At 30.4% G+C, this 23,409-nt stretch overlaps 1 protein-coding gene across 1 annotated transcript; it reads right to left on the bottom strand.

The window, feature by feature from the left end:
- Window positions 1–960: 960 nt before the first annotated feature.
- Window positions 961–3,976, bottom strand: LOC109163568. The gene is made up of 3 exons (XM_019312318.1): window positions 3,845–3,976; window positions 2,064–3,639; window positions 961–1,488 (listed from the first exon to the last, which is right to left on the bottom strand). The coding sequence occupies exons 2-3, from the start codon at window positions 3,527–3,529 to the stop codon at window positions 1,239–1,241; spliced, it is 1,716 nt and encodes a 571-aa protein (XP_019167863.1). The 5' UTR covers window positions 3,530–3,639; window positions 3,845–3,976; the 3' UTR covers window positions 961–1,238.
- Window positions 3,977–23,409: the final 19,433 nt, after the last annotated feature.

The raw sequence follows: 23,409 nt of genomic DNA, 5'->3' as shown, positions 1-23,409 counted from the left end.
GCAGATTCATGAGATCTAATAAGGGTCCAAGATATTGCCTGACGAAGCCAAGAAACTAAGATGTCTGACACCCTTCATCCAAGGGAGTGTTGTGCCAACAACGCAACAATTTTTTTTTTTTTAGTGTACCCAGTGTTTCTACTATCGGAGGGTTTTCACCGTCGGACACAGTGACTAATCCCTCGCTGAATTGTAGGCACATCTTTTGGTAAGACAGCTAGCCTCCAACTAATCCCTCGCTGAATCTGAATTGTAGGCACATCTTTTGGTAAGACAGCTAGCCTCCGACTAATCCCTCGCTGAATTGTAGGCACATCTTTTGGTAAGACAGCTAGCCTCCGACTAATCCCTCGCTGAATTGTAGGCATCCCTAGCTGAATTGTAGGCACATTTTTCGGGTAAGACAGCTAACCTGGAGATTAGGCTGCTCCATACCTAAAGCCAAGGATCGAATCTTGACATTTGATTAAGAATGGATGAATCCATTCCACTCAATCACACCCCAGGTTACAGCGCAGCAATCTATAGTTAGTTGAGTGTGTGTCTTGGGGGAGTGAGGACAAAGGGATAACACAAGTTTTCCCCTGCGGAAACTACAATGTTGCTAACAGACAGAAGATGACATTGCAGGATAAGTTTGGCATTTAATGCAGTGGGGATAAGTGTTTGCAGTGATGAGATGAGATGAGATCAGATGTTCTTTCTTACTTCAGTTTTGACAGAATTCATGGGTGTCAAGCAACTTCACAGAAGTTGAGGAAAGTTTCGGCACTTATCTATTAACAGAAGTTTAATTACAATCTGCCATGCTATTCTATGACAAGGTTGATCTATGGAAAACTCAGATGAACTGTGCAGAACATGAAAAGTTTTGAGAAAATTAAAGTAAACAGAAATGAACTAAGCAGAGCAGAGGCAGGCATCCCTCTCTTTCTCTCCATCTTTGTTGTGATTATTGTCTGATAGAACAGGCTCCAGCCATCATCAGCCTTTGTGGTTTATAACGCATTTCCGAACCAAGAATTTCATGCTTTCACCATCCCCATCTTACGAGCTTTTGAAAGATGGATAGTAACTGAAACTGAAAGGCAAATGCCTTTTGTAACAGCCCATGCAGAAAAGAAATGATGATGGTCTACATCTTCTTCATTTCCTAATAGCATTTTGTCAATAAAGCATTGCTTTCTTCCCCCTTATTCCTCTCCTTGTTTTTCTTCGTTTATTTCTGTTGATTGGGATCAAATGTCGTCATTTTCATCAAGGGAGTCGAGAGGAAAGCATGTGTCTTCGCCGCCAGTGTTCCAGAGAAATTGAGCATAATTAGCTGCATAGAAGGAATTAGTAGGCTCAGCATCTATGGCTGCCTGGAAGGTCTCTTCTGCAGCCCAAAGGTCATTCCTAGCTTTCCAAAGGAAAGTTGCATATTTGTTCAATGCCTCTGCATCCTTATGCTCCACCTCTGCAGCTCTTTTGAAGTATTCATCTGCTCTGTTTACAAGCACATATAAGCAAAGGTCAACAACCATCTTTTGGAACAAAGAAAAAATAGGAATCAAGATTCAAGACCTAGCCTATACTTGCTGTACTTCAATCTTAGAAAACAGTCATAAAGTTCACATTTTTATGTACTGCCAAAGCCCAATCAAGTTTATGGTCCTTAAAGGGAATCAACAAACAATAAATGGCCCCCATACCACTCAGATTATAGCCCCAATGATATTATTTTCAGTACAATGCTAAATAGTAGTACCATTCAAGATAGGAGAACATGCTATGCCCTTGCACCACATATTTCCTTATTCAAGATTCAACCCAGCCCTCATTTTGACAAGACAACCAACATGGCCTTTTAAAGGTGATTTTCTATCCTCCCCACAACAGTTTTCAAAGATGAACCAATAATTCTTGGCATAGTCACAGTCGCAATGAGCTGAAAGTCGGGGATTACACTAGTATCTTCCAGTCACTAAGTTGCATCAATCGAAGAAAAATTGAACTGCTAGATCAAAATTCTATTCTCATCATAGTCTAAAAGGGAGAAAATGAATGAAGCATGAACATACCTGTCATAGTCTTGACCAACGAGGTAAAGAAATTGAGCATAATTGGCGAGCAAAAGGGCATTGTTGGGTTCTTGGGCGATTCCGGTTTGATAAAGCAACTCTGTTCTAAAATAATCCACACAATCATCAGACTCCATCTTTGCATTTATTGGTGATACAAATCTCATCATAGTCTCATGATCCAAAGCCTCATCTCTTAACTCAGACTGCATTTTGTTAGCCTCATCCTCAATTGAGTTCCACAGCCTCAATTCTTCTTCCCCAGAAACTGCTTCTTCTTCCCCAGAAACTGCTTCTTCTTCACCAGTACTAGTAGAGTTGCCGACTGAAGACGTCCCATCAACAACAATTGCCCCATCAAACCTCCCATCACCATCTGTACCACCGGCAACTGGCCTGAATTTCCCCCCACCGCCATTGTTTCCACCTATTGACACACTCTTCCCATTTGAAGAGGACACCGAGAAGGTCCTAGAGGCCGAAAAATCGAACTTTTGATTTACATCACTCCTATCTTCCACCATAGAAATCTCCTCGGTGGTGGCGACTGTATAAGCCTCCAGTGGAGGGGTGGCGGCAAAAGCAGAACTACTCGCCATAGAATAAACACTAAAATTTGCCAGCAGTATCATCACAGACATCATTAAGCTTGGTGTATGTGAGAAAACTTGCTGGAATAACCACACAAAAGATGCGTTCAAATCTTTCTGAACTCTCACCAAAATCTCCTGTAGATCTTCATAGAACAGGATTTCTCTCATCTTCAAAGAATAGCTATGGAGCTCCCGGATTATGAACACCATATTGGAAAAAGCTTTCTTCACAGAGCAATATGTGGACTCTCCTACTTCTGTCAACCCATCTTGCCATTGTTTTTTACTCTTAATAATCCGCAGAGATAGTGGAAAATCCATACTATTTGCCTTCCTCATAATTTCCTCCCTTCTAGCCCAATCCGGAGGCTCTATTTGATCATGAAATTTCTGATTCTCCAAAAACATGCCACCATTAGTACACTCATCACTGCTCCGGCACGCTGCTTCACTGGAACCGGTCACGAATTCTTCTTCCTCACCATCGCTAGAGCTTGAATTTAAGGTTTCTTCATCATCCCATCGCTGGAAACTCAAAGCCAACTCTTCAATTCTCCTAGTAAACTCCTCGTCCGAGAAAGAATCTTCTAGGCTGGCACTGCAAGCACGTCTTATGGTGGTTTGTGCGGGGGGCTTGAGAAACTCGCAGGATCGGGACCGGGAGAGCTTCGTCGTCGTCGGCGGGGCTCCGAGAAACGCCGATCTTTCCAACCTGTGCACGAACCGGCAAACCACAGATCTTTCGCCGCTCACAAAACCGCGTCGTTTCGGGAGAGATGAAATCATTGCGGCATGGACGTGAGGATGAGGCGGCGAGTGTGGAACTGAATGTTGCGACCAATGCAAACACGTCGTCGCAACTTTTACCCCCATTTTCCTCACCGGAACAACGAGATTCGATCTAACCTCGCAGAAATACTAACTCAGATTGATTCACAAACACAAAGCCTCTCACCTTTCTTCCTCTTAACTCAATTCAGAACCTGCAAAATAAAATCATAAAATAAAGCCGAACCAATCTTAGTCAATCCACGTTCACCGTTCCTCGAAAACCAGTAAATTTACAATCATACTACCGACTATTCCTCCTCACCTTTCCCACCACCAAAAATCGGATCAACAAAACCAGAATAAAATATGAAAAAAATAAAAACACGAAACTCAACGAAATGGTCCCCGAAAACTTACGTGGCCGTAGTTCCGGACAGTTTTCCGACGATTCAGGGCGGTTAAGTCGTCGCCGGAGAATACTTTTCTCCGAAAGCGAAGCACGAGCACACCAGCTTCACTAAATCAACACTCGGAAGATGAGTACCAGATTTGAGTTCTTATATATAGAGCCACAGTAATGAAATGACGTTTTAGTCCTTCAAAGCCTTTTAAAAGTCTCCCCTTCTGTGAATAAATATCTTTCTTTAGTTCATCACCTTTCGCTCTTTCCTTTCTGTATAAAGTTGTTTAAGGAAGTTTGTGTACCAAAATGTTATGCCCTTTAACAACTTCAACAATTTTATTTAAGTAAATAACCAAAAAAAAAAATTGATTTTACCATTTTAATTTTTGAATTTAAATACATTAAATAACGTCCTATTAAATTTATACATTTTTTTAGTCATCTGAATGCATTGTTCTGTTCAAATACTTACTAATTTTAGTTCATCGAATAATTAAATATTCTTTAAAAAAAATTAGTTAACCTGATGTGACACAACTTTAATCTCCTTGAACGTCACCGAATCAAATTACATTGATCTCTTATTAAAATATTTTAATAATAATCCATTAAATGTATTGTTTTGTCCTAATATCTACCAATTTTAGTTCTTAAAATAATTAAAATATGTATAAATTTGATAGTCATAACATTGTTAGACGAAATTGGAAGTCAATGATCACATCGGTAAAATCATTACAATTTATAGGAATATTAATTTTTTACGCACATTGCGCGATTGGGATAATGCCCTAAGTACTTTAAAGTATATTAAGGCATGATTATATTGAAATTGTTCATGCATAGATAATTGAAGGTTGAATTTGCGTGGGGTCCCCCCACACTCCGACCCGACTGAGCATTGTGGGAAGTTGTAAATCACGGTGACTTAATGGTTCAGCAGACAGGGCCAAATGCTGATACGCACAAGGAATCTGCCCACTTTGGACATAACTCCCGCACTGCCGCCGCCGAGGTTCAAACCTTGGTCTCTTCTCCCAAATACTACCTACTAAACCATTGAGCTAAGCCCGTGCGAGTTAAATAGGTAATTCTGAGTTTACAAATGCAAGATAATATAGTCAATATTGATTATAATTGTCAATAAAATAATTGTATAGGTATTGTTGAAACCAAATACGGGACCCATAAAATATTAAATATATACTAATATTGTTTGAGGAGATTCCGACATTAGGATTTGTGGTTAAGTTCTATTAAGACTTTAATATTAGAATTATATTAATGGTGTAGTTATAATTCTATATTAGACTTTAATATTAGAATTAGACTAAGGGTGAATTAACGGAAAAGTTAAATGGATAATCATATAATTAAGGATAAATTAGAAAATCTTAAATGAAAAAAATTAAAACCTAAACAATATGAACCATTCATTTGATTTAATAATTTGGCGGTCATTTTTTCTACCCAATGTTAATAATTGAATAAATTCGCTGGTCAAATTCGCTAGTATAATCCGCTAACGCTAACCGCTGATTGTTAAACAAGGACATTGCGAGGTAGTTCTCACTTCAATTTGTTGTGTGATTTGAATACTCTCTTTGTCACAAAATCTCTCAAGTAGTTAATATGGTTGGCTTTATTAATTATATTTTTTTAATTTTTTCATGGTATTAATAAAATACTTGGTAAATAAATATATAGAATTATTTTGTATTATAACTTTGATATTTAATTAGAAAAATAGTGCACAAAAAAAGATAATAGATAATGTAGTGAATATAATCAATTGATGAATTTGAATGTAAAAATTTTTACATTTGAGAAAAATAAAGACAATATAACTAATGAAAATATTTCTTTTAATTAATTTATTGATAATTAATAATTTTTTTCATTGAATAAAGACATTGTAAGGACAATGTAGCGAATATAATCAATTAATAAATTTGAATATAAAGAATTTTTATATTGAAGAAAAATAAAGACAATATAACTAATAAAATTATTTCTCTTATTTAATTTATTGATAATGAATATTTTTTTTTTGAATAAAGGCATTATGGACACATAATTCTAAATTAAAGAAATGCATATGTATTATTTTTTGTTGTAACTACTAAATTATTATTTATATGATTTAATAAGAGTAAAATAGAGTACTAATTATGCCAACTTTGATTGGGATAGGGTTCGAACCTAAGACTTTTTTTTATTGAAATTAATGAGTAAGTTAACGGTGAACTAACGACAATTCTTAAAATTTTAACGGAATTAGTAACGGTGTGTGGGTATTTTAAGAAATTTTAGTGTAAAATTTAAATCTGATCAATCTTTTAATCAATCTGAGCCATTCATTTGATTAAAATCTGTGACCGCCATTTTTTCTACCCATTATAGGCCTAACTCTCTTGGGCTCTTATTAGTATAGTAGATTTCAGTAATTTACTCTTTTTATTTGTATGAAAAGTTTTGCATAACAAATATACATATTAAATGTCTCGTTTACATCGTAAAAATGTTGTATTATAAGATAGAAAATTATTAAGAGTGTATGGTTCACACATGGAAATCAAAATTAGAATGGAAATCAAATACTTTTTAATTGGTAATGAATTTTGGTGAAAATATTTTGCATATTTGGTAGTAGGTTGAAATTGGAATGATAATCAATATTAATGTTTGATTATGTATGACCATGGGAATAAAGGTTTTTAAAATACAAAAAAACAAAAAAAAAAACAAAAAAAAACAAAAAAAAAAAACAAAAACAAAAACAAAACAAAACAAAACAAAAAACAAAAAACAAAAAAACAAAAAACCAAAAATCAAGACAATTGATTCGAATATATAATGACAACCAAAGCACGAACACACACCAAAAAAAAAAAAATCAAAACAAAAATCTAAAAGCACTAATTCAACTTAAAAATTAGATTACAAATAAGATGGAATATGATACCCGTTTTTAATTAGGAAATGAAAATTTGAATTGTAGGGGTAATCAAATCTCATAGTTGTGTTTTACAAAATTTGCGACCAAACGCTAACTATAATTTTGATTTGCATTTCTGATATATAAATCCATGGACCAAACACACCCTAAATAATTTTTTTTTTAATAGAAGGGCTAATTTCCAATGTTTTGTTGAAGTCAATTCTCTACCCTAATAGAGTTTGACTAAGACCAAGACTTTTGTACATGGAAGGACCATATAATGCATATAAAATTCAATCACTAAATTTTATGCGATCGTCACATGATAACCGCATGACTGTATATTATGATAAAATTGTATTCTCATCATCTAGATCTTTGACAAAACACAATAGTTTCATACAATTCTCTTAAATAGAATAAAATTGTCGTACATATATATTAAATATTAACTCCGGTGGTTATGGGTATTAACTCTTTGGTCTTCAACAGTTTGAGAAAGTATAGAACAGATACTACCTTGTAATAGAGCTAATAGAAAGAGTTCACATAATAATTGTAAGAATCAAAGTTTTATTGGGTCAAATTAAATAGATTAATCACTCCAGATCCGTTGTCTCGCCCTTAGAGACTACAATTCAGCAAAGAGATTAGTTATTGTGTTTGACAGTGGAAATATTTAGCTACGCTTAAAAAGAATATATTAATCATATCTCGTATTAGACTAAATCGATAATAGACGGTGAATAAATTAGGTTGTTAAGTTGGTTGAGATGAATAATTCTATCTATTGAGTTGAGTTGAGTTGATTAGTTAATTTGGACTAATTAATTCTTATTATTCAATTTGATTGTTTACTTATTTACCAAGTTAATTAGAAATAATTGACATAAATGTGTTGTTAAGCAAATTTTAATAAGTTTTAACTCGAAACTTAAGGATTTATTATGTTTTTTTTTTTATTTAAGATTAATTAAGAAGATAAATTGTAAGATGTGCCTCAAATGTTATTTGAAGCAATGCTTCTTGGTGGTATGCTAAAATGCTTTTTATCAAGATTTGCTAAGAAGATGGATTGTATAAGATATTATGTGTTTAAAATTAATATGTAATATTTTGAAACTATGAATCTAGACATTATTGTGTTTATGTACATTATGAACATATATTGATATTATTTTAAGTTATTTGGTTAAGCGTTAATATGTAAGTAATTGGAAGTAAACTATACAGGAAATCTTTAAATACAAGAATGATATTTTTTTTGAAAATACGAAAATGATATTAAAATCACTAAATTGCTTCTTTTGGAGTTTTTTGAATACCTTAATTGGCTAATATTATGGAGGTTCGAAGAAAGTCTGATGAACAAATACATGGACGCGGCTGAATTCACGAGTCTTTGGATCCGAAGACGGTTGCTCAGAGAATGGGCACATGCGACGTGTTATGCTCGTCAATTTTTTTCTCTTTTTTTTTTTTTCCTTTTTATTTTTCAATTGTAATTTCAATTTTTTTTTTCCTTTTTGTTTCTCACCAGCAGCAGTGTGCCAGTGTGGGAGCAACTTCTCAAAGTGAGGGGTTCCTTGTGCGCATTGAGCACATGTCTAGCCTCTGTGCTTCATGTTCAGTTGAGTTACCATGATTTACATCCTCCCAAATGCTTTGTCGGGTCGGAGTGTAAGGGCCCTTAGGGTTGGGATTCAGCATTTTGGAAGAATGAATATAATTATGAGAGTGTACCATAAAAAACTACACCTCCTATCAGGCAATTCTAATCGAATTGATCGAGTAATTGATTTCGTAAATACAAGGATTCAAATTTTGAGTTCTATAGTAATTGCTTATTGACCTTCTCGATTTGAACTGATCAGTTATGGACAACGTATGTCATGTAGAGTCGCAAAATGAATTTCACTCATCAAAATAATGACTATATGTTTTTCGTAAATAATCAAAAATGCATCAAAAGGCGTTTGTTCAACCATTCAATGAAACCGGTTTTAGACGTCTGAGATCGATTCGTCATAATATTTAAATAAATCAATATCGTGTTATAAATATTAGAAACTAGTTACACAACTTTTGTCAAGATTAAAACCAAATAGCACGAAATTGAATGTTTAAATTCAACTTTTAATTTGAGGTGACAATTATACTTTCGCCATGAGTAAAATTACATATTTGACCTTTGTATAAAATTTAATTAAAATTTATTAACGCAAAAAAAAAAAAAAAAAAAAAGATTTTGGACCGACTTTGTTTTCAATTGAGTGGTTTAGAATTCATTTTTAGACCTTTCTAAAAAAAATTTAAAAAAAAATTACATTGTTAGACAATTTACTTATTTGGCATCATATTGAAATATTTTTGCGCCGTTACAAGAATGAAAAAGAAATATCTTTGAGACATGTCCATCAATGCCCTCTTGATTGGTCAATTTATTTTTCAAGTTATTATCGGAGTACGATTTTTCGATTTTAATATTTGTTTCCTTTTATATTTAAAAAAATTGATAGTGCCAGTTTTGATTCTCACAAATTATATTTTATATATATATATATATATATATATATATATATATATATATATATATATATATATATATGAGACAGATCAAGTGAGAATCACATACCTATGAGAAAACTGAGAACTAATCGAAGCCGTACACGTGTCCATATTTAACGGATCAAAAATACGATTTAAAAAAACGCAATGGCATTCTCTAAAATGTCACTGCGTTCTTTTTTTTAAATCTGATCCAGTGCATTCAATTTTTCTATATGTAAGGTTGTGATTAGTTATTAGTTTTCTCATACAGACTTGTTCTCATATGATCTAATATATATATATATATATATATATATATATATATATATATATATATATATATATATATATATATATATATAGAGAGAGAGAGAGAGAGAGAGAGACATGAGGGTTTCAATTAGAACACTTGCTTAGGTGAGAAAGTGAGAACAAATCGTGTGCATTTATCTAATATTATTTAATGATCTAGATTAAATGTGTGTGAACGCGAATTAAATGTGTGCAAACGGTATTAAGTGTGTGCAAATGCGATTGATCTAGATTGGTCTAGGTGACATTGTGTGATCAAAGGTCTAGCCACAGTATGCAAAGGTCTAGCCACAGTTAAGTCGGGTTGGGATTCAATTTTTTTGGAAAGAATATATATATATATATATATATATATATATATATATATATATATATATATATATATATATATATATATATATATATATATATATATATATATATAATCAGGTGCATTTGTGGCTTCCCGTGCGGATGTGCGGTGGATTAATGTGCGTGAGGTTTATGCTTAATGTGCGTGAGATTTGTACTCAATGTGCCTGAGATTTGTACTTAATGTGCCTGAGTATTGTGTTTAATGTGCGTGAGATTTGTGCTTAATGTACGTGAGTATTTCAGAATTATGAGTTCAGAAGGAAGCAGAACAGAACTCACGCACATTAACGCCCAAGCTTCTTGTTACTTCTTCCTTCAATTTGGTCATGGATTCTGGATTATCAGCTACCTTCAATGCAGTTGAATGTTTATATAAATGACGCACGCACAGTAAAATTTGCACAGCAGCTAAGTGTGATTTCTGTTGTATTATTCCTATAATTCTTAACCTCCATACCTCGCCTCCGCATCATCATCATCAGGGAGGGGACAAATGGCTACTGCGGATGGGGAAGAAAGCTGACATCAATATTTTCTGCTGCATTTTACACATTCACGCACATTAAGTACAAATCTCAGGCACATTAAGCACAACACTCACGCACATTGAGTACAGATTTCACGCACATTAATCCACCGCACATCCGCACGGGAAGCATTCAACCGCACGGGAACCTTTCACTATATATATATATATATATATATTTGTGTGTGTGTGTGTCATACAATAATTCTAGGCGGTTTTAAATCTATTATTATACATTTTCTAATTTTAGTAAGTGAAGTACAAAATTTCCCCCTCCTCCTCCTCCCCCTCCCCCCACCCACCCACTGACCCAAGGGTCAATTATTGAATTTGTAAGGAATCTTGGAAAAAAATGTTACGTAGGACCACTGAATATGACTTTAGAAGCAGAATTTCAATACTTCATAATGATATGTTTTGTATTAAAAGTTTAAAAACTTCTATTGTATCATAATTTTTTATTATTTAATTATGTATAAATTAATCAATCTAACTTTAAATAAATTAAATAAATTCGTTTAAATAATATAAGACTTTATTTTTAATCTAATTTTATATGCATGCTAGTATGCTATCCTATTTATACCGACGGCAGCGTAACCATTAAAAGGAGTTGATAATAAAGCTATATGGTTTGGGAAGTAATTAATGTTACAATTATTATTTTGGTGAGCAATTATTATTACAATTATTATCTCTATTCTTATTTTGATAAAATAGCAAGAACATCTTTTACTATAAAAAAAATAAAAAAATAAAAAGCACAATATTTAAAAAATAAAATAGTTATTTTTTTCTCGCCCATAACAAAAGATTACATTTATTGAATTAATGGAGTTATTAAATGTTATGATATTATGATTAAGGATTCCGATTTTCAATTAATAGAAAATATGAAACAATGCAATATTAATTAAATCTCTGGCTTTACAATGAAAGTCTATTTGATATGCTTTTGTTATTTATGGTGCTTCTTGGGATTACAATATTAATTAAATTTTTGATGAAAGCCTATTCGATATCCGAAACAGTGCGATTAATGCAAGCTTGTACATATAATTTTTCTCCTATAAAACACCCCAAATCAAATCCATGTGAGCGTAAACTGCATCAATTTGTCCTACCATTTGTGTATTTTCATGGCCATGGCGGCGGAGGAGACAAAAGACGGTAGAATGTAGAGGATGCTCTAACAATCACACTTACCAAAATAAAAAAAAAATAAAGAAAAAAAAGGAGTAAACAAAAGAGAAGAATCATAGAAAGTGGTAAAAAAAAATGGAGCCAGACATTAAGGAACCACCTTCTACAGGTAGAGATTGTGGAGTGTACTTTTCTATCTTCTCGCTTCAAAGAAATGGCAGAAGCGAGAAGGGATGAAGAAAGCAAATGTTGCGGACCGTGGGTCAATTATTGGACTTCAGAATTAAAAAAAAAAAAATCATTTGAGACATAAATAAATAAATAAATAAATAAATAAATAAATATATATATATATATATATATATATATATATATATATATATATATATATATATATATATATATATATATATATATATATATATATCGTATGGGTCTTTAATGTTTTTCTGGATTTCTAAACTTAGGACTTTTAAAAGAACAAAAAAAATCCATTTGAATTATCTCCACAAAAAGTGGTCTTGGGCTTATAGAATGATATTTGTGTTTATGAAATGACATGTTCATAAAGAATATATTATATAATCATATAAAAAAATGTATTCAATTAGAGTTTAACTTTACTCATACAAAATTTGAAATTTGCTTTCTAAATGTAATTATCTTAGTTATTATTCGTATTGTGAAAATTATAATATAGATAAAATACAATTAAGAACAAATCGATGTAATTAATTATGTAAATTCTCTCTATAATTTTATTTGAATATGTACATATATAATTAGAGATTATATTAACCATACAAAATTTTAATTTTAATTTTAATTGTAATTTTGTATTCTATAAAAATAATTAATACTTGACCAATGGAAGATCAAAAATATTATTATATTAAACAACTTAAAATTTTTTTATTTATTTATATTTATAATAACATATTTTTTTCCGTGCATCGCGCGGTGAATTACTAGTTATAATAATAATGATGATGATGTTTGAAATTCACGTATTATTATTATTATTATAAATAAATAGTGTCAAGCACCTTCTGCTCATATGGCATGTAGTGATTCTCCCATATTGGAGGTCATGAGATCCAAAGAAAAAATAGTGATTTTAGTTAGTTTGTTATACCGAAATTGTAGACGCAATCCATGAGTTATTACTCTATATAGATTTCTCATTTAATTATGGTGAAAATGGTATTTTCAATCCATTACTTATAAATTTTGTTTGCATTAACAATCCATTATTTGGGTTTTAAAAAAATAAAAAAATAAAAAAAAAATGACATATTGGTCAATTTGTAAAATTTTCTTAAATTCCCTCCATGAATGATGTATACGCTACTATTATTGCAAAATCGTTGTTAAATACTTATTTATCTTGATTGAGGATGAATGATAAGCAAAAATAACAAGCAAACATACTACTTATGATTGAAGATACATCAAATTATATAAGTTTAATATGATAATTTATTACAATTTTTCGTTTTGTTGATCGTGAATTATTATTATTATTATTATTATTTTGGAAATAGTAAAGTACTTTGTTAATATGTCATTGAGTTCATACCATAATGAGTAATATATGTAATTTAGTTATTTAGTTATTTTAATATGTTAATTGGTTGTGTGTAAAGGTTTATACAAGAGGTGAATGCAATGAATTATTATTTTAATTTAAACAACATTTTTGTATATTGTTGTATTTTGTTGTAGATACAATTTTTTTTCACCATATTATGATGTTGGTTTTAGATTTAGTGAAAGTTTGATGAATGAGATAATTATCTTTATTATTATTTAGATGCAGGAAATAATAAAAAGAAAAACATAATTATCTAACTTCTACCAATTAGCAGCCAATACATCTAGAAAGATTCAGTACATCCAATCTCCAACATTTGTTATTGGCAGCCACTTCTACAAATGAATCTAACAAAAAGGCAGAAGCATCATTCTAAATTTAAGAAGCAAAATAATTGAAATTAAAGCATGTGTCATATATTTACATAACGTTTGTTTTTTGTCTCATAAACCCTGTAACTCATGTTGTCATTATGTTATTTTGGTGTCTATTAAACCATTTGCAAATTAGGGTGTAGTTTATCATTTTATGTAACCCATTGATGTTTTTTTGTTGTTTCGATATCTGTTAAACAAGTATAACTTAGACTATTATTTTGTGCAAGTTAAGATGTTATTTTGTAGTAAAAGCGGTTGTGTATATATGAAGCTAAATAGAGAAAAAAAATTAAAAAAAATTATAAAATGACTAATATGTCATTTAATAATTTAGAAACTCAAAAAAAAAATTGTTAATATTAATAAAATGTATAAATAATGAATTGAAAATGTCACTTTCAACATAATTAAAGGAGAAAATTTGTATAAGATAATAATTCATTGACTGAGTCTACAATTTAAGTATAACTAATGGACTAAGTGTCATTTTCTCTTAAATTTAATAGCAACACAATTTTGAATTCAATAACTATTAGACATAGTAGTATGAAGGTGTGCTCCGAACTAGGCAGTTCCCACGGAAGTCGAAGTTAAAACTTTATAATTATCAAACTAATTGTTTAACAAATTTAATTAGAGAAGTTGTTGGGAATCACTTTATTTATAATTTATGTAAACATAATAAATAACTTCAATCTCTTACCCTTAGATATTAAAATCAACATTAAAAAGTATTAAAAACAAAAATAACTTAAACGCGTAATATAATATTAAAATATTGTAATCTCATATTACTTATTGAGAAGTGACGTTATATTATTTAAGATAATATATATTTTGTAAACTAAACAGTGGTTAGGGATAAAATCATAAAATGGTAGCAAATTTCTGCAAACGAACGCGTACCGGGGAGACTGAATTCCTCGAGGTCATGTATGGAATTTCATTTATAATCAACACGTGTTCCACAATATTTAATTTTTTTATGAAGATTGTACTAATGATTTTTTTTTTCTTTTCTTTGTTTTTGTTGGGCCATCTCGACTCTCGAGCGTTCTAAAATATGCGCGTATTATATATCGACCTTAACTCCTTAAGTCAATTATCTTCACGTGGCCTTATTTCCATTTCCCCCACATTTTTTATGTTTTTTAAAATTTTAAAAAGATCTCTTTAATATTTTTCTCAGTTATTTTATTGTCATCGAAAAAGACAAAAGGCATTAAGGCATCACACTAATGTCTAATCAATCCAAAGAGCACTCACTGTTTGTTACAAAATTAAGAGTATCAATAATGGTTAGATGATAATTTTTCCAAACTATTAAGTAATTTTCATTTATATTTATTACATCACCTAATATTTATTGTATTATATATTTATATTAGTAATTTACCCGCGCGATGCACGGTGAAAAAATTATGTTATTATAAATATAAATAAAAAAATAAAAAAATTAAAATATCTTAAATTGTTTAATATAATAATATTTTTAAGCTTCCATTCGTCAAGTATTTATTATTTTTATAGAATACAAAATTAAAATTTGTATGGTTAATATAATCACTGAGACTCAAACTCATAATGTTCCAAATGGAAGTCCAATCCAGGTACCATTAAACCACATGGTCCTGGTGGTTAATATAATCTCTAGTTATGTACATATTCAAATAAACTTATGGAGAAAATTTACATAATTACATTGATTTATTCTTAATTGTATTTCATAAGATATTATCTAAAATAAAAAAAATAAGAAACATAAAAGTGATGAAGAATTATCCATCAGTTTTGATGTGCTCAATAAGATCATACAAACCAAGTGGCTTGTGGTCCACTGGTATCGGATTGCTCCCCTATGTGGGAGGTTTAGGTTTTGAGCCTCGTTGTAGGCGTAGTTTGTATGGATATCCCTTCTTTTGTAATAAAAAATATAAAAAATAAGATCATGCAGTTCACACAACCTACTAATGGGGTGTCTGGTTGACATGAATTGTAATTCAATTACAATAAAATAACCTACTAATGGGGTGTCTGGTTGGCATGAATTGTAATTCAATTACAATAAAATTCAGCAAATGTGAAAATTATACAGTGTTTGGTGGGAAGAAATTGCAATTCATTGTGGAAACAAAATGAAAAAAAAATTACCCTTAATGATTATTATTAATCGATATTATTATTACATAATGATATTTTAGTATTTATATCATTTATTTTCTGCTCATTTCTAATAATCCAGGTCTTCGTCTTCCATACCAAATAATGTAATGTGTGGAAGTATGCAACACACCCCTTTTATTTTTATTTCTATTTTTATTCTTTTAGTTTTGTATCCACCCATTTGCATCTATAGTGTCATTTGGTAGTTGAGTTTACACACAAATAATCAACCTTTGTGAATACCTTAAACACTTCTACTATGTACTTTAATTTTTTATTTTATTTTGGACTGCGGTGAAAAATTACAATCACTACTCAAATGTATATATTGAATAAATCATGCACTTATGTAATAGTAGTCTACAAATCACAAGAAGAAGTAAGGGTCCGTTTGGAAACTAAAAAAAATGACTTCTGAAAAATGTTTTATGAGTTTTCAGTGTTTGGATGCAATAGGAAAATCCAATCAACGAACAACATTTTCCATTGACTGGGTAAATGAAGCGATTTTGGCGAAAAATGACTTCCGCCAAATTTTGGGGAAAGTCATTTTCCGCCAAAATGTTTAAACATACAATTCTACTCATTTTTCCATAAAATAAACTAAACACACCAAGTTTTTCAAAATGCAACCAAACACTGGAAAGGGAAATGTTTTCTGGAAAATGATTCATTTTCCATAAGTCATTTTCCTAATTTCCAAACGAACCCTAAATGTACTATGAAGCTCTTGAGTAATTTTTATTGTTTTATATATTAATTAAGTATTGGTTTTAATAAAGATTATGTTTACTTGTTATGACCAACATTATGTAAATCGTATGACTGGAATATAAACTGCTAAAAGTATAAATAATATTTGTTCAAAATGTAAAATATAATTTGATAACTCTAAAATGTACTCGGTAATCAATACAAATGTAATTATATCTTATATTTAATACAATTATATTAACAATAGTATTGAGAATACTTGGTAGTTGGTACAAACGTACAGGTATAGCGGGTTATACTGTGTAATATCAATATAAATATAAATGCTAATAATAGTATAATACCTAGTACAACTCACTATACCGAGTTACCGACTACGCTTACGTGGTTATGGTAAATATAGCACACTACTATAGAAGTTCCTTTAATAATAAATAATTTTTAAAATTTATACTATATTGATTGGTGTTCATATAATGGTGCCAAGCACCTTGTGTTAGATAATAATCTGTAATAACATAAACTCAATAACGAGGAACATGACCTCGTAATTGCGGAAGCTTTAAGACATTATGAAGGTCTCTCGCCATAGTTGTTGGTATTGTTGCTGGGATGGTAAACCTGCAGAATAGTTTTGTCTACCACTCATCTCCTGAATACCAGATGGTGTGTATGCAGAATAGCGAATAGCGGAGATTTATGGGAGAGCTATTTTTGCTTAGAAGCCTACATGACATCAATGTAGACAGATATTCGGTTAAAACTAAACTGAATATCATAAGTTACCTAACTGCTTAAATCACTAATTGACTTAATCACCTACTTGCACCACAACCACTTAATTAATACAATATATTATATTAAGAAAAATACTTACACCTTGTGCTCAGTTAACAGTACACCTCTATAGTTCTCATCAATCATATGTAATAATTTATAAATTATACAAAAAAATATAAATCGACCGTGAACCTTATCTTCTTATATGAAAATTATGTTTTATGCATTCGGTGACCTAAGTAACAATAATTAGATATTTAGATGTATATATTTTTGTTAGATCTGGAATCTGGGTGTATCCCCGGGTCATCGTTCTCTAGCCATCGCCCATCAGCTGGATATTATTGGCTGGAATATCTCCGTACATCACGACATATTTGGCCATGGACCCATGGTTGACGACTTAACCATGACCATTCATTCTTTTAATTTAATTGTTTAAATATATATTAAGAGTACAAAATTCATGTGATATTTTGAATACGTATTTTGAAGATGGAATTTCTACCGCGTTGATTTGGAGTCACAATCATGTGTTAGGTATATAACCCGTAATCTTAGAAAAAATATACTTTTTGATTTATTTTTTTTTTTTTGTGTGGGGAAAGAAATCCATAACTAATACAAATGGTATGCATTGTGTAAACTCTACCCTTATGTAACAGCACATACAGAAGAAGTAAATTGTAATAAGAAAACAACTCGTAACTTTCATATACAAGAATTCACATACTTGATCACTACTTTCAAAGAATTTTGCGTATGAGAAATACTATTAATACTTAACAATTTGGGCTAAAAATGTGTATTTTTCTTATAAATTTTTTTAACTTTCAAAGTAGATAAATAAAATTGATCAAAAGTCAACATTAAAGCCAAAATTCTACAAAAGGAAGGCCAATTAGCCACTCCAATTCAAAGTATTAAGAGTACAAAATGTTGACTTTTGATCATTAAACTTCTTACAACAAGTGCACTCATTACCACTTTACCACACTCTTATCTTGTTACCTTATTGTAAAGAATGATTAAATATCATTATAAAATAAAATTTGTCGAAAAGTTTAGTTGAATTAAGAATTTTAATACAAAAATTGATTTAATCTATATTGATAAAAAAAATTGAAGATTATATTTTAATATTTTAATTTATTCAATTTTTTACCAAATAAAATTTTTAGATTTTTATTAAAATACACGTGATTTAATTTATTCAAATAAAATAAATTAACATTTGCAATGCATAAATACAATTTTATTAATGTTAATATTTGATGATAAACTAATAAGTAATATGTACAAATAAAAATATCCATTATTAAAATATTATAGAACATAATAAATTAACATATTACAAATTTATTGTCATTTTAACTTTTTATTAATATGAATTAAAAAAAAAAACTTTTACTTATCAATTTGTTCTAAATTTTAAGAATTTTTTTTAATACAACTAAAATTTTCTACAAATCTAATTTTATAATGATTTTTAATAATTCTCTACAATGAATTAACAAGATAAAGAAGTGATAGAAGTGGTATTGAGTGCTTTATCTAGAGGTTAAGTGTTCAAATCTTGATATATCTACTATATATATATATATACTAATAAGAGCCCAAGAGAGTTAGGCCTATAATGAGTAGAAAAAATGGCGGTCACAGATTTTAATCAAATGAATGGTTCAGATTGATTAAAAGATTGATCAGATTTAAATTTTACACTAAAATTTCCTAAAATACCCACACACCGTTACTAATTCCGTTAAAATTTTAAGAATAGCCGTTAGTTCACCGTTAACTTACTCATTGATTTCAATAAAAAAATGTCTTAGGTTCGAACCTCATCCCAATCAAAGTTGGCATAATTAGTATTCTATTTTACTCTTATTAAATTATATAAATAATAATTTAGTAGTTACAACAAAAAATAATACATATGCATTTTTTTAATTTAGAATTATGTGTCCTCAATGCCTTTATTCAAAAAAAAAATTATTCATTATCAATAAATTAAATAAGAGAAATAATTTTATTAGTTATATTGTCTTTATTTTTCTTCAATATAAAAATTCTTTATATTCAAATTTATTAATTGATTATATTCGCTACTTTGTCCTTACAATGTCTTTATTCAGTGAATTTTTTTTATTAATTATCAATAAATTAATTAAAAGAAATATTTTCATTAGTTATATTGTCTTTATTTTTCTCAAATGTACAAATTTTTACATTCAAATTCATCAATTGATTATATTCACTACATTATCTATTATCTTTTTTTGTGCACTATTTTTCTAATTAAATATCAAAGTTATAATACAAAATAATGCTATATATTTATTTACCAAGTATTTTATTAATACCATGAAAAAATTAAAAAAATATAATTAATAAAGTCAACCATATTAACTACTTGAGAGATTTTGTGACAAAGAGAGTATTCAAATCACACAACAAATTGAAGTGAGAACTACCTCGCAATGTCCTTGTTTGACAATCAGCAGTTAGCGGTTAGCGTTAGCGGATTTGACCAGCGAATTTATTTAATTATTAACATTGGGTAGAAAAAATGACCGCCAAATTATTAAATCAAATGAATGGTTCATATTGTTCAGGTTTTAATTTTTTTCTTTTAAGATTTTCTAATTTATCCTTAATTATATGATTATCCATTTAACTTTTCCGTTAATTCACCGTTAGTCTAATTCTAATATTAAAGTCTAATATAGAATTATAACTACACCATTAATCTAATTCTAATATTAAAGTCTTAATAGAACTTAACCACAAATCCTAATGTCAGAATCTCCTCAAACAATATTAGTATATATTTAATATTTTATGCCCTAATTTTTATTTGTTCTCCCTTATGTCCCGTATTTGGTTTCAACTATACCTATACAATTATTTTATTGACAATTATAATCAATCTTGACTATATTATCTTGCATTTGTAAACTTAGAATTACATATTTAACTCGCACGGGCTTAGCTCAATGGTTTAGTGGGTAGTATTTGGGAGAAGAGACCAATGTTTGAACCTTGGCGGCGGCAGTGCGGGAATTATGTCCAAAATGGGCAGATTCCTTGTGCGTATCAGCATTTGGCCCTGTCTGCTGAACCATTGAGTCACCGTGATTTACAACTTCCCACAATACTCTGTCGGGTCGGAGGGTGGGGGGCCCTTGGGGTTGGGGACTCAACCTTTGGGAGAAGAATTACTTATTTAAATACGCAAATTCAACCTTCAATTATTTATGCATGAACAATTTCAATATAATCCTGCCTTAATATACTTTAAAGTACTTATTTAACAAAAAAGCATTGGGCATTATCCCAATCGCGCAATGCACGTAAAATACTAGTATATATATATATATATATATATATATATATATATATATATATATATATATATATATATATATATGAATATGTATATATTGGCATGTGTCTATGTGACCCCAACAAATACCCTATGCTTCGCTCCAAGAAGGGGAAAGAAAAATCTTAAGAAGCTCTGTATCACATTCCAATTTCCCAACATGGTGATTTATTGCTTTACTTGAACTCATGACTAAAAGGAGTAAAAGCAATACCTACATGGACAACTCAATTGATCACAGAGGTGTAACTTCGAAAGAATGACCAGGGATTGAATCTCACCAATAAAAAATATATATATATGTGTTGATTGAATTTTGATGTGCTCTCGCAATTTATCTCAATATACGATATTTGTTACTCTTTTTCTCTTTTACTAATTGAACCAGGGCACATAACTAGAACCTTTTTTTCGAAGACTAGTTGTGACATTTTTAATGAGAAAATACTACATGTATTTCTATTTTCTACTCTCAACTTGTATTCTTATGCACAAAATCTTGATGTAGACACTTGATTGGGTTGACACAAGTCTAGCCTCTGTGGTTCATGTTTAGTTGAGTTATCATGCTCTGTCGGGTTGGGACTCAGCCTTTGAAAGAATAGTGTGAAGCTCGAATCGGGTCAAAATTTTAAAACAAATATATATGTGTTGATTGAATTTTGATGTGCTCTCGCAATTTATCTCAATATACGATATTTGTTAATCTTTTTCTCTTTTACTAATTGAACCAGGGCACATAACTAGAACCACAACACATAAAATAGAGTTGTACTCCCTGAGATCAAAGTACATCTATCATTTTCCTATTCAAATCCTAGTTGTGACAATTTTTTTTTTTCGAAGACTAGTTGGGACATTTTTAATAGGAAAATACTACGGAGTATGTATTCTTATTTTCTACTCTCAACTTTTATTTTTACACACAAAATCTTGATGTAGACACTTGATTGAAATCAACATAAAAAAAAGAAAAAAGTAATCTATCAATATCTGACACATCATAGAGTAAAATTTAAAGGATATAATTTGAGAGTCTATATAGTAGAACTCTTTTTAACGTGTGGCTCTGTCTGTACACGAACATGGGGTACTATACCCATAAACAATAAATTAAAAGAAAAAAATGGGAAGAGGTAAGGAACTGACGGCCGAGAAGGAAGAACACATACCAGAAACTGGCAAGCAGCAGGCCAACTTGTACTGTTTTTTCTTCTATCAAGTGAAAAGGCTGGCAACGGTAGTGACAACGTTGGCCCCACGATCACGACACCCACGCATGCCCCACTTAAATCAACGGTTCTAACCATTTTTCTTCATTTCAGGTTTTGAAATTATATTTTTGGATCTCGTGCACTTTTAATTTAAATTATTATGACTCAAAATAATGATTATATTAGTATGCTACGTACTAATCCTACCATTCAAAGATACATTTCACAAATATTAATCACAAAATGTTGTACCAAAACCATCTTTTACCATTAAAAAATAAAGTTCTACTACATGTACTTTCAAATTCTACTCTCTTACTTTTACTCCATGACATGATAAACAAATATTTTTATCATGTGGGTAGGAAATATGTCAACATCAAGAATTTGTGAGAGGAAGTACAAATTAGGAGTAAGAAATGAGAGTATATGTAATATTTTCTTTTAAAAAAAATCTATCTAATGAGTTGGACATTGATGGTCTTGCATTTGAATGGTCAATTTTTAATTTGGGTCAGATCACTACGAAGAAGCATAACCTATTTTGATTCGACCCGAATTAAAAGTGAACCTCATTTATATTTGTACAATAAAATAGACACTTACAATGTCTGCTATTTTCCTAATACTAATTACTACCGTTAACACTTAACATTGCCATGCCCCTTGAAACCAATGTTATGGCCCGTTTGGTACAATGTAATGTGATTGTAAAAGAATTGAAATTCAATAAATAGGATGAATTACATTGTTTTGTTGAATTGAAATTCAAGGGAGGTGAGAAAGAAAAATAGATAAAATGACACTACTATTTTTAATTATTATACAGGGGTATTTTAATCTTTATACCATTTCTTTTCTTTTCAATTCTAATAATTCTATTTTTTCATACCAAACAACGTAATTTAAATTTCTACTTTATTCTTTTCCTACTGAATTACAATTTTTTTCCTTTATAATTCATTCTTTCAAACCAAACGTTGTGTAAATTCATTAAAGCATTCCGTACATCGCAAAAGAATCTACGAATATGTATAAGTTTCCGGCAAGCTGCGGTCCCAGAGGGGACATTCTATCTTGTCGATCCATAAATATGTAGTGCAGAGCGGGCCATGATTAATTGGCATGATTATAGCTTTAAATTGAAGGTGCTCATTTCTCATTTATAGGCTATATATATAATATATGAACTGTGGGCTGCTAATATGTGAACGCTCATGGTTGTTGCTCCAATATTGCCCCCTGGGGCCAACACCCACCCTCTCTATGGCTGCACACCTTGTCGATAAGCTAAATGTGAACAGCCATGATGATTGCTTCACATAAATGTATAGTGATTACTATGTTGAAGTTAAGTAAATGTGGTTGCATGATTGATTTTATGAAGACTTTATGTTATTATTAAGTTCAGTAGACGAATGATTATATGAGAATGTGTTCCGCATGTAAAAAAAAAAAAAAAAAAAAAAAAAGAAGAGGATTAGTCTTATCAATATTTCTGAATTGATCAAGGGCTGAAAATTAAG

This window comes from Ipomoea nil, unplaced genomic scaffold (assembly GCF_001879475.1).
Source record: "Ipomoea nil cultivar Tokyo-kokei standard unplaced genomic scaffold, Asagao_1.1 scaffold0302, whole genome shotgun sequence".
NCBI classification, from domain to species: domain Eukaryota; kingdom Viridiplantae; phylum Streptophyta; class Magnoliopsida; order Solanales; family Convolvulaceae; genus Ipomoea; species Ipomoea nil.
This window is presented reverse-complemented; position numbering and strand designations above follow the sequence as displayed.